A 16,746-nucleotide genomic window follows, 5' to 3' on the forward strand; every position below is an offset into this window, starting at 1 on the left:
ATGATTACAAATGCAATATATCGTTCAGCCCCAGTCTCAACAGGTTCTGAATCAGGAAAGTTTCCTTCAAACTGGATGATCTCTGGTAATTTTGACTTCAAGCTGGACTTCCTGAATAAACTCTCTCAGTCTTTCATGGTTTCATCCATTTGTGAGTATTCCGCTGCTGCAGCAATGAATGACAATAAAGACATATTTTCCCACGTTTCACAAGGATACGGCTTCTCACCTGTGTGAGTTTCAATGTGGACCTTCAAATGACTCTGTCGGCTGAACCGTTTGCCACATGTGTCACAAAAGTACGGCTTCTCACCTGTGTGAGTTCTCACGTGGTCCTTCAAGTGACTCTGTCGGCTGAACCGTTTGCCACATGTTTCACAAGAGTACGGCTTCTCACCTGTGTGACTTCTCATGTGATCCTTCAAAATATGCCTTTGCGTGAATCTTTTGCCACATGTTTCACAAGAATACGGCTTCTCACCTGTGTGAGTTCTCATGTGGACCAACAAACGACTCTGTCGACTGAACCTTTTGCCACATGTTTCACAAGAATATGGCTTCTCACCTGTATGAATTCTCATGTGGACCAACAAACTACTTTGACGACTGAAACTTTTACCACATGTTTCACAAGAATACGGCTTCTCACCTGTGTGAGTTCTCTTGTGGACCAACAAACTACTTTGACGACTGAACCTTTTGCCACATGCTTCACAAGAATACGGCTTCTCACCTGTGTGAGTTCTCATGTGGACCAACAAACGACTCTGTCGACTGAACCTTTTGCCACATGTTTCACAAGAATGACGCTTCTCACCTGTGTGAGTTCTCATGTGGATCAACAAACTTCTCTGATGCCTGAAACTTCTGCCACATGTTTCACAAGAATACGACTTCACACCTGTGTGAGTTCTAATGTGGACCTTCAAATCACCCTGTCGAATGAAACTTTTGTCACATGTTTCACAAGAATATGGTTTCTCACCTGTGTGAGTTCTCATGTGGATCAACAAATGACACTGATACCTGAAACTTTTTCCACATGTTTCACAGGAATGAGGCTTCTCACCTGTGTGAGTTCTCTTGCGGCCTGGTTGCCTGAAACTTTGGCCACATGTTTCATGAAGGATCTCCTCAGCAGGGACCTTTAACTGATGTTTGTTATGGTCAGTTTCCTCACACCTTTCTTCACATTCAGCCTGCTTCTCTGAAACATGACAGATGTTCTCACTGTTTCTATCAAACACCTTGAGTTTTTTCAGCTTCAAATGTGGAGCTGGTTCTGAGTCCATGTGTCTTTTCTCATGGTGGACTTCAGAGTCCTGAGAGAGGAACCACTCAGTCTCTGGTACTTCTGGGTCACTCAGGTCACTGTGATCCTCAACAGAAGGAACCTTCAAGGTTTCACTTTCAAACTTCACAATGAATTGTTCTCCCTTCTGGCTGCTGCTGAGTTCCTGGTGTTCCTCAATCTGTGAGGATTTTGGATCCTCCTGCTCCTCCTCAAACTGATGAAGTCCTGGTTCTTCTTCTTCTCTCATCTGTGGAGGTTCTGGTTCTTCTTCTTCTCTGGTGTGTGGAGGTTCTGGTTCTTCTTCTCTGATGTGTGGAGGTTCTGGTTCTTCTTCTCTGATCTGTGGAGGTTCTGGGTGGTCCTGTTCTAGACAGCAGTGTGTTTCCTGTTCAAAGAGCTGCTCCTCTCTGCAGTCATGGTCCTGTTGGAGCTCTGCAAGGAAACAAAAGCAGGAGATAAAAGATGATCTTATTAGTATCTTCTCACACAGGTGAGAAGACTCATTCTTGTGATTAGCAACATTAACTCTACAGTCCACCTTAAAAAAAAAAAAAATCTGACTCCCGCGGTCAAAGTGAAAACTTCCATTCATAAACAGAGTTCCATTGTTACTTGTTGATCGTCTTCAGCTGCTGATTGATGACTAAAGCTAGGTTTACACTTGAATGATTCTGTGGCACGCATTGCCATGAATCGAGTCGCAAACTACTCGTACAGTGGCGTGACGTGGCTGAAGCGTGCGTAAACCCGTCGTGACTGCGTGCCAATGTCAGGACGAGAATTTCGAAACGTTCAAAATTTTGGTTACAACAAAATATCGCAAACGGGCCTTGAACTATGCGCCAACTGTCCTTGAACTCCTCGTGAACGCGTCGGGACAATGCGGGAGAATGCTGCCAGTCGTGGCCACCGGCGAGTACACGAAAAAGGGCCCCATGCGGGGGATTGTCGACACACTGTCGTTGCAGCATCAAGTGTAGTGCCTTTAATTTGTCATTGAAATTGATTGATGTCAGCCGTCCGTCGGGGCCACCTTCAGTTTGGGGCCCTCGGCAGCGCCTTTTCTGCTGCTCTTCAACACAGAGCAGCTGCAGGTACAGGATCTTCTCTTCTCTGCATTGACGGCGTCTCTGGCATTCAGCATGTTGTATGTTCCACAGCAAATCCAAAAATGACCCGGGGCTGGGGAAGCCCCCTTTTTACTCGTATATGACGTGCGTAATTGCGTGCGCAACCACATCATGCCAATGCGGGAAGCTCGTAAACTATGCGCAAACTATGCGTGAATACATCGTGAATGCGTCGTGCCAGTTCGCAACACTGACGGGCGCATTTGTGAACTGTCTGTGAACTGTGCGCCAACTGTCCGTGACTCCAGATTGGCATGCCTTGCCACGACAACATCGTGGCATAAAGTCGTGCAAGTGTAAACCTAGCTTTATCTGGATGAAGTGTTTTCAGGTGCTCACCTGCAACATTCTGCTAATTGTTACTCCACTACCTGAGGTGGAGGAATAATGGCACGTCCTGCTTTGAAATTTTGTCAGGAAATGCCTCTTCAGACAACATCAACCTCCTCAACTTCCCTGGGCAGACCAGTGAGGGGAAAAGTAGTGTAAGATGATTTATTTTTCCTACATTAACTTGCATTATCCAAGTTATTTATTAAACTGTAGAACTACTTGTTTGGGACTATACTTTTGGTGGAGGGACATGAGTTCTGTATTATAAAGGTCATGGACTGATGTTGCTGGATGTAACGTCTCCTGCAGGGCTCCAAATAAAATTCTCCCTTAGGAGCTATCCCCTCTCCACGACCTCTGATTTACATGGAACAGCCCTTTCTAACACCACGGAATGCATGTGTTACACTGGTGGCAGCGGGTTTGTAGAGTTTTCAGCTGTCGAGAGGAAGACTTTTACTCTGGGACCAGAAGCTAGTGCACCGCGGGCTAAGCTAATTGCATGGCTAACAGCAGCACAACAGACTTTTTCTTCATTCCTCGGACAACAAGATGGAAACCGTCACTTTTCCGCTGTGAGTTAAAGACTGTGTGAAGGTGGACTTGTCGTATTTCATCAGCCTTCTGGGTTTTCTCCTCTGTTGCTTCTTGCTAAAGCACAGTGTAAGTCCATATCTGTGGAGGACTGTGTAGTTCATGAGTAGTGACAACGATTTTCTACTGAAGCAGTGAGAGCACGGACATTTATGGACGTTTAACTTCAAGAAAAGACTGAGCTTGCCTTAGTTGAGGAAAGACTATTTTTACTGAACACGCAGTGATGGCAAGTAACTTTTCAAGAATCCGCGCCATTCCCCAGTACCGCCAACTGTTTATGGGGGACGGTAAAGAAGACCTTTCAAGATGGTGCCGTTGTTTTGAGGTGACTGTTACCCCTTTTCAACCAAACCGGTTCCTGGGCCAAATCGGGGCCGACCCCAACTTCGAACAATTTTTTGTGTTTGCAGCAACCGTGGCCCCGGCTCCGGCTCCCAAAAACCCAGGTATTTGAGGCACCACTTCTGAGCTGGGCTAGATCAGCCCCAGGTCAGGGCCCCAGCCACGTGTTGACTACGTCAGGCCCTGGGGGGTGGGGCTATGTCTCCTCCGGCATAACACAGAGTCGGCATTTTTTTTTTTTTTTTAAATCAGAAAGTGGCGGTGGAGCAGTATTTAGTTTAATTTTGCCAAGAAATGGATTTTAAGAATATTCGGCAGTCTGAGGAGGAGACCAGGGCTTCCTGGTGCTATGGTTTGCAGCAGAAGTTCAGGAGAAACTTGGCGGGGCAGCGCAGATCTGATCTGGGATCCAACCGGAGGTGAAGCAGTTCCTGAATGACTCCGTATCCTGGTGAGTTTCATTCATAAAGCACCGAGCTGTTAGCCTGCTGTGAATATGAAGCCAGAAATGATCCAAACTTTGAAACGCAGCAATTTGTGTTGATTCTGTTTAATAGAGTTGTTGGGTCGCAGTTCACCGGAGCATCGCCGCAGCTCATCAGCCCCGTTAAGCTCACCGTTACCGTTCAGCAATTCACCAGTAGTGTGCTGTAACTGACCGGTACTCCAGCAGCTGACCGGTACTCCTGCAGCCGACCGGGACTCCTGCAGCCGACCGGTCATCCTACAGTTGACCGGTCCTCCTGCAGCCGACCTTGGTACTCCTGCAGCCGACCGGTACTCCTGCTGCTGACCGGTACTCCTGCAGCCGACCGGTACTCCTGCAGCTGACCTGTACCGTCCTACAACAGTGGAGCAATCCGGAGCAATGCGTGCGCTGTGGGTTTTGAAAATACGGAGTTGAGTGAGCCGGAACGGAACGGAGCAGGCACGGGGGATGTGGAATTCCTCTGTTAACACTCAACCCATATTCCCATCGTACCTAAAGGACTATGAGGTGGGATGGAAGCCACCCAAGGCAGAAGCACATATCTCTGAAGAGACCAAGAATGCTGCAGAAGTAGAGTCAGAAAATGAAAACCATTGATCCCTGCAATTTGAATGCAGCCTGGAACTACTTACCTGCCCTGCAAACGCGGAACAAATGGACAGAGGACAAAGACAATCTTAAAGTCGGAACTGTGGTCTTGCTGGCCGACCCACAAGCTCCAAGAGCCCTCTGGCCAGTCGGAACAGTCAGAACAGTCCTGCAGGGAAATGATACCAACATCCGAGCTGCAGAAGTTCATGTAAAGAACAAAATCTTTGTCAGACCTGTGGCTCACCTTTTAAAGTTTCCCACCTTGTCACGAGAAGAAGACTCCCAACTGGCCTAATGGACACAAATCTGGTCCCCAGATTTTGGGGTGGCTGTTAAAAAAGGGAGGTTGTATTGATATATGTTGTTCTAGCATCCCCTTATGGCGAGTCTCAATATTGTTTAATTTTTATCAGGCACATTTTCGGCCACCTAAATCTGGGACCCAGTTATGTTTCAGATGAAAATGTTTGGAGTTTCTCCCTGAAGTTGATGACGTGTGCGTTGGGGACGCATTAATGGAAATATTAATATGAAAGATACAGCTAAGACATGACCCGGAGTCACGTTTTCTGAGAGTACTTGTCCCCTCAGAGAGGAGACAAATGGAGGGGGGGGGGGGGGGGGGGGGGGCAGGATTACTATTGCAACAACACATCAGTAGGGTAAGACTAACCTGTCTCACGACGGTCTAATCCCAGCTCACGTTCCCTATTAGTGGGTGAACAATCCAACGCTTGGTGAATTCTGATTCACAATGATAGGAAGAGCCGACATCAACGGATCAAAAAGCGACGTCGCTATGAACGCTTGGCCGCCACAAGCCAATTATCCATGTAGTAGCTTCTCTTACACTTTTCTGACAGGTGGCAGGGAACAAAGAGGTGTCTCTGCCCCCAGCAGGATGCCACCGCCATCTTGTTTCACAAACCTGAAATGGTGGCCAGTCCAGCCTGGTCCCCCTCCACACAAAGCCAAGATGGCATCTGTCCCTCACCTCCGCACAGCAGGGGATCCAGATAAGGGTGCAATACCACCGCCCACCTCACGAGGGCACTCGTGAGACCGAGTTCGAAGATAGGCGGGATTACCAGATCCCGCTGTCTGACTGGCCAAGCAGACCCTGGGGGCGAGAGCTCCGCCTGCCAGTCAAATAGACGTCACCAGAGCCGCCATCTTCAGTCTTCCTGATTTTTTCCAAGCAGACACACCGTGTGCTTAACGGGATTACCAGGGCCAGTACCGAACTGACCCCGCTGGCCGGGACTTTTTGGGACCATCCTCCTCTTTTTCACTGGTGAAACTTTTCCCCAGTGAAGCAGAACAGCAGGAGCTGCCCTGGAGCGGACCGAGACACCAGCAGGACCGCACCGCTGCAGCTCTACCCCGCCTGCAGCCAGCACCGCTGCCGCTGCAACTCTGCTCTCCCCCCACCGCAGCCGACCAAGAACCAGAACAGGACGTCCGGAACGGGACCGGACGACTCTGTTCATCCACGTGAAACCAGAAAGAGCAATCTAGGTCCGGTTGGACGCAGCCAGGACCGAGATCGAGGCGACGGCTTTGATCCCCTCACTGAACTCACCTCATCAGCCGCAGGACACACACAGAGCAGCCGAGAGCTGCTCGGCTAAGTATCTCATCGCACAAGGTTTGACCTGGGCGGGGATAGATAGTGGTGATAACATAGCTCGTGTTTCTTTTATTAATGACTGAAGCGTGTTCATTATATTGTGTGACTGTGTTTCTTTCTTCATTTCTCTCTCTTCCTCCTCCGTGCACTCTCGTGCGCGCGCTGCCTTCTCACACCAGACCCACAAGACGCCGGCCAGAGCCGTGCATCTGTGCATTTGAGATAGGAAGTCAGGCTCATCTTTCAAGCTCTCCCCTCTTACTAACCTGAGATTAGTACATTCGAACCAACACGGTAGACCTTGTGTCGGGGGGACACGAGGTCTCAGATCTCTTCCCCTCCGTCCCCTCCCGTGATCTCGCCTCACACCCCGTGCAGCAGATCCGCAGCCCGACCTCCGCCAGTCGAGTGGAGCGAGAAGTCCGTCTCTCCCCCCCCCCCCGCTATCCCTGCCGGGGCAGCCGGGACCGGGAGAGTCGCCCCCCCTCACTCCCTTCAGGAAGCCGCAGCAGACCCCGGGACCGAGACAGACACAGACACACACACACAGACACACACACACAGACACACACACAGACACACACACAGACACACACACACACACACACACACACACACACACACACACACACACACACACACACACACACACACACACACACACACACACACACACACACACCTTGCAAGTTTTGAATGTTCTGCTTTTGTTGTTAATTGCTTCACATTCCACTCAGCACAGTAACTGGTTTATTGTTGAATGATTTGGTTCTAAAAACATTTAAAACTATATATGAAGGTGAGGTCTTGAGAATTTATTCAGATTTTAATTCCCATCTTATTTATTGTTCTCTGACAGGGACAAAAGAATGTCAGTGTTGTTTCTGTTCTCCTAGAAAACTTGAAAGCTTTAAGACTTTATTTTTCAAGTCAAGATGTTTCTAATGTAACTGGAGCTGTTTGTTCCTGTTTGAAACAGTTTTATTATGTTACATTACATGTCATGTTCAACTTTGAGGGAAAATAAAAATGAACCTTCTGATCTCTTTATATCTCATTTCAGAGTAACGGGGAACATTTAACACGGACAAAAACAGTGACTTGTTTTATATGGTGATATATATGGATATGGACTGATGTGAGAAAGAAATGGAGATCAACTCTTCCCCGTACGGCCCAGCCCTACCTGCAGGTCAGGATCACCCACAGAACTGTTTCTCAGAGCTGGTCTCCCGCCTGGACTCTGCTTTGGAGACAGTCAGGCTTCATGGGGAGACAGAGACTGAAGCCTGAGCATGAATTCAACAGACGGACTGAGTTCAGCCTCATGGAGGTGGTGATCTGGTTTGGTGAGACGAGCCCACTACTCAGAGACTAACACTCTGCCCAAACTGGACCGGACCCTTCAAGGTGGTGTCAGTGGACGCTAATGGACTCACTGACATCAAGAGTCCTCAGGCTGCACCAGCAGTCCTTCATTATGAGCGTCTGAAAGCTGAGCGTCTGAGGAGACACTTTCTACGGTGTCTTCCCCTGTTATGGACTCTGTACCAAGCTCCACTGCTCTGTCAGGCTCACTTCCTGTTGTCCAGCTTCTTGGTGGTGCTGTGGAGCTCCTGTCTGGGACCATGTTTCTGTCTGCTCACAGCGTCTCCATACCTGCTCTGTGGAGCTGGATGTGAGGATTCCAGTTGATCTGCAGCATTCTGCGCTGAGCAGCCATCTCCTCCTCGTACTGAAGCACAGCTTGTTGAAACAGGGTGAATATGTCCTCAGCAGCAGCAGTCAGTCTCTGGCTGCTCCAGTCTCTCACAGAGTGGTGGGAATGGTCTCCTCCATCAGGAACAGGCTGCTCTTTAATGTGTGGAGCTTCATGTTCCTCCTGCTCCACGCTGGAGCTGCTCTTCTGCTTCCCCATGTGCTGCTGTGGCCTCTCTGGAGGGAGAGCAGACAAAAGGCCCTGATGTGATGGATGTCAAGGTTTGACAGTGATGGCTGGATGAAACAGGACAGCACACACTGAAACACAATCATTCAGTCACAACTGAAGCTGCTCTGCTCAGTCACACTGACAGGACCTGTGGGCTTTATCCCTCCTGTCGTGTTCGGGTCAAATCAAACCGATTTACAGCTTAAAACCTTCATAAAAATTGTGTTTTACATCTGATTGCCTCAAGGCCTCATGATATCCTCCATACTATGCAATTGCACATTATAATCCACACATTCACTACGCTGTCGAACACCAACAAATAATACTGTAGCGTTACGACACTGAAGCAAATACTGGGAACTAGTTTTTCTTTTGAAATCACTACGCCCAGACGCCATGTTTAGTAAGAAGTTCCGTCTTAGCAATCTTCACATAAACAACTCAATCTGGTAATTTTGCATTAATATTCCACAGCGTAGTGAATGTGTGGATTATAACGTGTCCACCAAAGTGTTTTGGGGTTGTTGGATTGTGTATTTGATGAGTTTGATGAGGGAAACCAAAAATACCGTTCACCTCCATTGTGTCCGTCCCGAAAACCTTCCCCGACTCACCTCTGAATAAACAACAGCTCGCCTCACAAAAAAAGTAAGTATGCTGTTCCAAATGACTAAGGAATTGCGCTAAATGGGCCAATTTGCCAAAATATTGAAGTATCCCTTTAATAATATTGGAGGCGATCACAAAATCCGTGCGTGTGGTGCTTCCACGCGCATGCATGCAGCGCTTCCGCGTCCAATGCGTTCGCTCCCAACGGGAGCTCCTCCAATGGAGTGGGAGCTGGGCGGCGCCTTGGGGAGATGCCACATTCGTGCTCCATGCTAGTTTTCCAAGATCGCCGACCCTAGCTCTAAGAGCATTCTTCCATTTTCTTTGCACCTCTTCCACGTCATCAAATCTCCGCCCCTTCAGTTCCGTGTTCATTCTTGGGAAGAGACAGAAGTCTCACGGGGCTAAATGGAGGGGATACGGCGGATGGAGCAGCAGGGCCATGCCGTTTTTCACCAGGAACTGTTTTACCGCAGAGCCCTGTGCGTAAAACACTTCCAACTCTCCCACAGCGCCGCTGCTTCAGCCTGACCGCCTCCCGGAGCGCCGCAGCAGTGATTTTCTTCCCAAACAGCCTCCATCGTCCTCCAGCTGCCTTTCAGCTCCTGGTACATGTCCACCCAGCCTGGTTCTGCTCCGTGGATCAGAGGTGCCGGACCATTTTGGGATTTTTCGAAGAAGGGGGGGGGGGGGACTGTAGTAACATAAACACTGCCTGTGAGCTGCCTGTGTGTCTTTGGGAGGTGATATTTTTCACGGTCATGCTTAAGGCTATGCTATAGCGACATATAACGGCCAAAAGTCTGAAATCTTTTTGTTTTTTTGTTTTTTTTATAACCACAGTCCCGTAACTTTTGGGTCCCCCCTCGTATTCATCCATCAGAGAGAAAATATTTCCATAAACAGCTCACTCACTCACTCACTGGACTGAACAATGTCTTTTGTGGGTACACATCTCTTTCTCGCGCTCATGTGCCGTTCCTCTCACGTGAACCAAAACAATGTATCAAATCTTCACACAGACTAGACAGGTGTCTGTTATGTGAACCCATCTCTTTCCCGCGCCCTTGTGCCAAACCCCCACGTGAACCACACCCTCCAGACTAATCAATGTATCATCTTCACACAGACCCCATATGTATAGCTTGATGTCTGCCTTGCACTTTTACTATGAGCACAATGAGTACTGACCAAGAGTAGGGATGCACGATATGGGAATTTTTTAACCGATAACCGATAATTAACTACTTCTCATGGCCGATACCAATACCAATAACCATTAAGTTCAGATTTTTATATTCAATATAATCTTAAAATAATCTGAAGTTTGTGTACCCAAATCTCCTGTAATTGTTTACACAGGCTGTCAAACTTCTCAAAACTCGTATCAAATATAATGACATCAAATCCCAACTTAAGCATAAACTGCATCCTTTAAGAAAAGGGTTTCACAGAACTGTGACTTGTTTGTCTGCCAAAAAATGAAGTGATTTTTTGTTTTACATAAAAAATAAATTAAATGCATTGACATGTCAGCCTCAAATCTAAAAACTAGTGGTGTCAATTTTTACAATTTCCTTTTCTACAAGTGAAGTGATTTATCTTTTTCTAGTGCAGTTGTGCTAAATGACCACAAGATGGCTCTGTCTCCTTTGAAATACACTACCTCATAATTCCATTAAATCAAAGACGTTCCACTAGTTATCAGACAAAAGGGCCGTTTCAGCTGTTAACTTGATGGTATGTTCACTAAGTGTCTTGTCACATTTCTTTAATTTGTTGTATATAAGATCCCTCATGCTAGCTTGTGAACTGCTAGCCTTAGCTCGCTAGCTAGCGTTAGCTCGCTGACTAGCGTTAGCTCATTAGCTAGCGTTAGCATCGATGCTAGCTGCAGCATCTCTCGTTCTAGCTTGCCGGGTTGTTTCCATGGCGGCTGATCTCTCCGAGATCCCGTACTGCTGTTGTAAACCAGCTTGTCTGACACAGCCTACAGTGGGTTCCGTTTTGAAAAGCTGCCACACTGCGCCCCACTCGTTGTCAGCTGCAGTCACGTCTCCGAGTCACCTTGAACGCAACACTGGCTGCGGCAGCTTTCGGAAGCTACGGAGGGGCAAAAAACCCTTCTCCTCCTTCGCAGTCAAGATGCAGGGCAGCAGTGAATCCGCAGAACAGACACGTGCTGCAGAAGTTAAAGGTGCAGCGCGCCGGCAAGCCATTTTACTGAACCCATTATTTATTGGATTAAATTAAATTATCGGATCAATAAAAATGACACCATTTTTGCCCCATATCGACCGATAATTTATCAGACTGATAATCGTGCATCCCGAGAGGTTCTCCGTCGAAGAGGTTCTGGTCCAGAGTTTTGGACAGGATGAAGAGGGCACTGAAACTGAGCCAGAGATAGAGGAGGATGTCTCAGAAGAGGAAGACAACACGGATTTTGATCCAGACTTTGAGGAGACAGACCAGTCAACTGATGGAGATGGAGAGGCATCTGAAGATCAGACACCTGAGGAGACTTTCTGGTCCAAGAGTGGACACTTGCTCTGGTCTTCAGTCCACCAGGACAGAGGAAGTAGAGCGACAGTGGAAAATATAAAGATGACGCCGGGATGTCCGGTCGGGAGGTCGTAAGCCGTACAGTGTGAGAACACTCACGAGGAAGGTTAATTGCTGCTACGTTCCAACGATAATGCTGCGACCTCCCGATCAAACTTCTGGCATGTCAGAAATTTTTGCCGTAGCTCGTACAGTGTGACTGGTGTTACATCACGATCACAACGTTATCGGCCACATATGAGGAATTGGCCGGGGCAGTATAGTATTTAAGCCAACATTGGATGGCTAAGGCTAACGTGAAACTATCATAGCTACAGTAAAACAATATATAGTTTACATGAACGTTACCTCAAGCTCCTGATGAAGGATGGACATCCCATAATGACCACGTCTTCTCAGCCATTCACGAACCCACATCCTTTTGTTTTCTTTTGTTTTTAGTTTCAGCACAGAAGACGGCGCACACAACTGCAGCAACTTGCTGCCTGCTCGCCGTCTTGTTGTCATGCACGCTGTGGTTGTCATAGGAACTAGGAACCTTTGTTTTTCGTTGTTTACACTCGAGCACGTCGTGCCGTCACACACCGACTGACGCCGTGGTTGTCAATTATGTTGACTGACAGCAGTCGTACAGTATGAGTGCACAGGTCGTAGGGTCAAATAGAGTAAGAGTGACGAACCCAGTCGTGCAGTGGGAGCATTTCCCCGACAGTCAGATGTCTAAAATCGCACAGTGGGCACGTTTACATGGACCACGTATAAGCGGATTGTACACGGAGCGGATTGTAAAATGCGTCATGTAAACGACCCAGTGGATCCGCTTCACTCGGAGCGGATTGTAATTTGAAGCCGATTGTACGAGGTGGTCTACCCTGATCGACAATCCGCTCCGTGTCCCTTATAAACGAGCCTGACAGCGGAGCGGATTGAACTGGGGGAGTGTTTGTTCTGCACACGCGTTCCCTCATATGCAGTGACGTCTGACGTGCCAGTAAACAGGAAGCAGCACAGTGAAAAAACCAGCAGAAGAAAACCACTGTTTTTAATAAAAAACCCCGACAGAAAAAACATTGGAGAGGCGAGAAGGAACCACATCACGCAACAGCGAGTTGTATAAAGAGCTCTATAGCAGAATACCAGCGATTGCCGACTGGTGTTATGGATTAACTGGTTCCCATGTTAACGAATGACGGCGGAGGTCTGTGTAAACACATTTTGCAGAGCCAGCCCAAGGCATAAGCGAACTAAGCAGCTGCTTTGGGCCCCGTGACCACTAGGGGGCCCCCAAGAGCAATTAACTTAAAAAAAGAAAAAAATAATTTATTATTTTTTCGTGTGTGAGTGATGATGGCTCATATATCATCAGATGTACGTTAATGCACAAAAAAGATCATATGTTATGTTAGAGTGTAGTTTCCCACTGCCTCTCTGCTGTAAATGTCTGAGCTCTGCTACTAATGTGTGCCTCAGCCCTGCAGTGCACACTGCGCATCCACGGGGCTCGCTGCAGGGTCAACATGATGTCGCAAAAGAGGACAAACCCTTCAGGTGCTGAAAAGAGGAAAAGGAAGAAAGAGGACAAAACAAGATGAAGGTATGTTTGCATGTCTTGGTTGGTTGGTTAGCTGGTTTGGTGTCAAGGAGATTTTTTAAAAGCTTCTAGCTAATGCTAGTTCAAAACTATATATATATATATATATATATATATATATATATATATATATATATATATAACTATCACAACTATCACCATATATATTTAATCTCTTTTCAAATGATCTCATTAAGATCTGCTCATACAAGATATAATTAGCTTAATATATTGTATATTTTACTGTTTACTTATTTAGAAAATAAACAGCATAGTTTTAATATGACATTTAGCATGGCTAGCTTTTGTTGTTGATTTTCATCGTAGGTCCATCTCCATCCTCTGCCTCCTCCACTGTGACCACTGTCCCCTCTGTTTCTGCTGCAGCCTCAGCTCTACCTGGTAAGTTGACAACAAAACAGCCTTTGTAAATACTCAGTGTACTGCAGAACATTCTGAGATTAAAACTTTTGTCAAAAAAATATTAATTTCCTTATAGGTCCTTCATGTTTGGTCGTCGAGGTTGATGTTTCATCGACTAATTCAGCAACATCCAGTTTGCAGCAGGGACCAGCAGGTCCTCCGGTAGACCCAGCTGAGTGGCCGTCTGTCCTGACAGACTCAGTAAAGTTTGTTTCATACTGTCTGTTTTTGTACATTTGTTGTTCAAGTTTATTTAAAAATAAAATAATAAAGAAGATTGTGTTTACAGTAAATGATGGATTTATTTTGTTGCTTTTAGTTGGCACAGATGACTTTCAGTATCCCACTTAATACTAAATCACTTTGAATATCATTTCAGATTATAAACCACAGGTAAAACATGCCAGGCAGCTCTTATGCATTGATTCCCGTGTTGCCAGGAGGGGAAGTTGCTGACTTTGCCTCTTATTAATTGAAAGAATTTTCTTCAAGTTTGCTAATCTCTTGTGTGCTTCCGTGGCCTGTGCATTACAATCTAACTGCAACAAAATGATGTGACATTTATTTTCACAAGTGTATTCATAATGACAGAGTAGAACATGAAATGAGTTATAGTAATTACGTGAATGATCAGTACTGGCAGTAATAGAGGGCCCCAAACTAAAATTTTGCTGAGGGCCCCATGGAGGCTTGGGCCGGCCCTGACATTTTGATTACAGCAGTTGTTAAAATAAGACTCACAAAAGACGTTAAACGTATACACTCACTGTAACTGTCGATAACCGACGTTCGCCAGAACGACGAGATGTTTCAGTCATGTACTGGTCACAAGTTAACACGGGCACCAGTTAATTAGAAACATCGACACGAGACGTGCCGCTCAGCGCAGCGGTGCTCCGGTCAGGAGAGCAGCTGCTCCTTCAGCAGTGTATCATGGAGAGTTTGGGACATTATCTGAGCAGAGATCAGCAGATACAAACTCTCTGCTCGGCGCTGAGGACTGCTGCTGCAGAGCTAAAGACCTCAAAGTTCCTCGTGAGACTTTGTGCGCGTCACAGGACGCTGCATAATCCGCTTCACCCAGGGTCCTTGTAAACGAGGATTCATCGAGGATCACTACGTGAATACACTCCGTTTAATACGATTGTTTACAATTGGATTGAAAAAACACCCATGTAAACTGAGCCATTGTCCGCCCGGCATAAGAAGCAGGAGATGAACATGACAGGAGGGTTAAAGGACCACTGGAAAACTGTCTGGACGCTGCAGGACTTTCTCTCAGCTCTCAAACCTCTGAGGGAACTTTCCAACATGACACGCTTCACACTTTTCCTCCCAGCAACACTTGAACGCATCATGACTCTGAAGGCTTCACTGAAAAGTCTGGATTCTAAACGTTCTGAACGAACTGCAGCTGCAGCCTCGTTTCTGTCTGCCAGCTTTAAATCCATCAGCCATCCTCCACCACACACATTCATGTCTTCATCCTCACGGTTCATTACCTGCTGTGAGGAGCTGGACTGGATGTTTCCAGTGGATTTGCAGCAGTTTTCTCTGTCGGTCAATCTCCTGCTGGAACTGGACGGTAGTTTGTAGAAAGGCGGTGAATATCTCTGCAGCAGCAGCAGTGAGTCGCTGCTGGATAAACTCTCTCAGAGCCTGAACTGGACTCATTCTGTCCTCTGAGAGACGCTGCAGCACCGCCGCCATCGCTTCTTCTTCTCTTCTTCTCTCCTCCTCCTTTCCGGCAGGCTGCACACATACACAGTGTAATGCTGCCCTCTGCTGGTCAGAGAATTGCTCGCAGCTCAGTCGCTGGAGCTCTTCAGGTTCGTCATTTTTATCTCTTTTTTAACAACAGATCCATCCATCCATCCATCCATTTTCTACCGCTTATCCGGGGCCGGGTCGCGGGGGCAGCAGTCTCAGCAGGGATGCCCAGACTTCCCTGTCCCCAGACACTTCCTCCAGCTCCTCTGGGAGGATCCCGAGGCGTTCCCAGGCCAGCCGAGAGACATAGTCTCTCCAGCGTGTCCTGGGTCTTCCCCGGGGTCTCCTCCCAGTGGGACATGCCCGGAACACCTCCCTAGGGAGGCGTCCAGGAGGCATCCTAAACAGATGTCCGAGCCACCTCAGCTGGTTCCTCTCGATGTGGAGGAGTAGCGGCTCTACTCCGAGCTCCTCCCTGGTGACTGAGCTCCTCACCCTATCTCTAAGGGAGCGCCCAGCCACCCTACGGAGGAAGCTCATTTCGGCCGCTTGTATCCGGGATCTTGTCCTTTCGGTCATGACCCAAAGCTCATGACCATAGGTGAGGGTGGGAACGTAGATTGACCGGTAAATCGAGAGCTTCGCCTTTCGGCTCAGCTCCTTCTTCACCACGACGGACCGATACAACGACCGCATCACTGCAGCCGCTGCACCGATCCGCCTGTCAATCTCACGCTCCATCCGTCCCCCACTCGTGAACAAGACCCCAAGATACTTGAACTCCTCCACTTGGGCTAGGGTCTCTCCACCAACCTGGAGGGGGCAAGCCACCTTCCTCCGGTCGAGGACCATGGCCTCGGATTTGGAGGTGCTAATCCTCATCCCTGCCGCTTCACACTCGGCTGCGAACCGCCCCAGTGCATGCTGTAGGTCCGGGTTCGATGAAGCCAACAGGACAACATCATCTGCAAAAAGCAGAGATGAAATCCTGTGGTTCCCGAACCGGAACCCCTCCGGCCCCTGGCTGCACCTAGAAATTCTGTCCATGAAGATTATGAACAGAACCGGTGACAAAGGGCAGCCCTGCCGGAGTCCAACATGCACCGGGAACAGGTCCGACTTACTGCCGGCAATGCGGACCAGACTCCTACTCCGGTCATACAAAGACCGGACGGCCCTTAACAAGGGGCCCCGGACTCCGTATTCCCGGAGCACCCCCCACAAGACACCACGAGGGACACGGTCGAATGCCTTCTCCAAATCCACAAAACACATGTGGACTGGTTGGGCAAACTCCCACGAACCCTCGAGCACCCTATGGAGGGTATAGAGCTGGTCCACTGTTCCACGGCCAGGACGAAAACCGCATTGTTCCTCCTGGATCCGAGGTTCGACTATCGGTCGGATCCTCCTCTCCAGTACCCTGGAATAGACTTTCCCGGGGAGGCTGAGGAGTGTAATCCCCCTATAGTTGGAGCACACCCTCCGGTCCCCCTTTTTAAACAGGG

The 16,746-nt window shown here is 48.0% G+C and overlaps 1 protein-coding gene across 1 annotated transcript; it reads right to left on the reverse strand.

Annotated features, from left to right (window-relative positions):
• Positions 1-253: 253 nt before the first annotated feature.
• Positions 254-1,489, reverse strand: LOC115385026 (zinc finger protein 239-like). The gene is made up of 2 exons (XM_030087105.1): positions 314-1,489; positions 254-270 (listed from the first exon to the last, which is right to left on the reverse strand). The coding sequence occupies exons 1-2, from the start codon at positions 1,290-1,292 to the stop codon at positions 254-256; spliced, it is 996 nt and encodes a 331-aa protein (XP_029942965.1). The 5' UTR covers positions 1,293-1,489.
• Between the last annotated feature and the right edge of the window lie 15,257 nt (positions 1,490-16,746).

This window comes from Salarias fasciatus, unplaced genomic scaffold (genome assembly GCF_902148845.1).
Source record: "Salarias fasciatus unplaced genomic scaffold, fSalaFa1.1, whole genome shotgun sequence".
Classification (NCBI taxonomy): Eukaryota; Metazoa; Chordata; class Actinopteri; order Blenniiformes; family Blenniidae; genus Salarias; species Salarias fasciatus.

Bases quoted from the DNA above. Each gene is read 5' to 3' on its own strand.
- LOC115385026 (XM_030087105.1), bottom strand. From the start codon at position 1,292: ATGGACTCAGAACCAGCTCCACATTTGAAGCTGAAAAAACTCAAGGTG.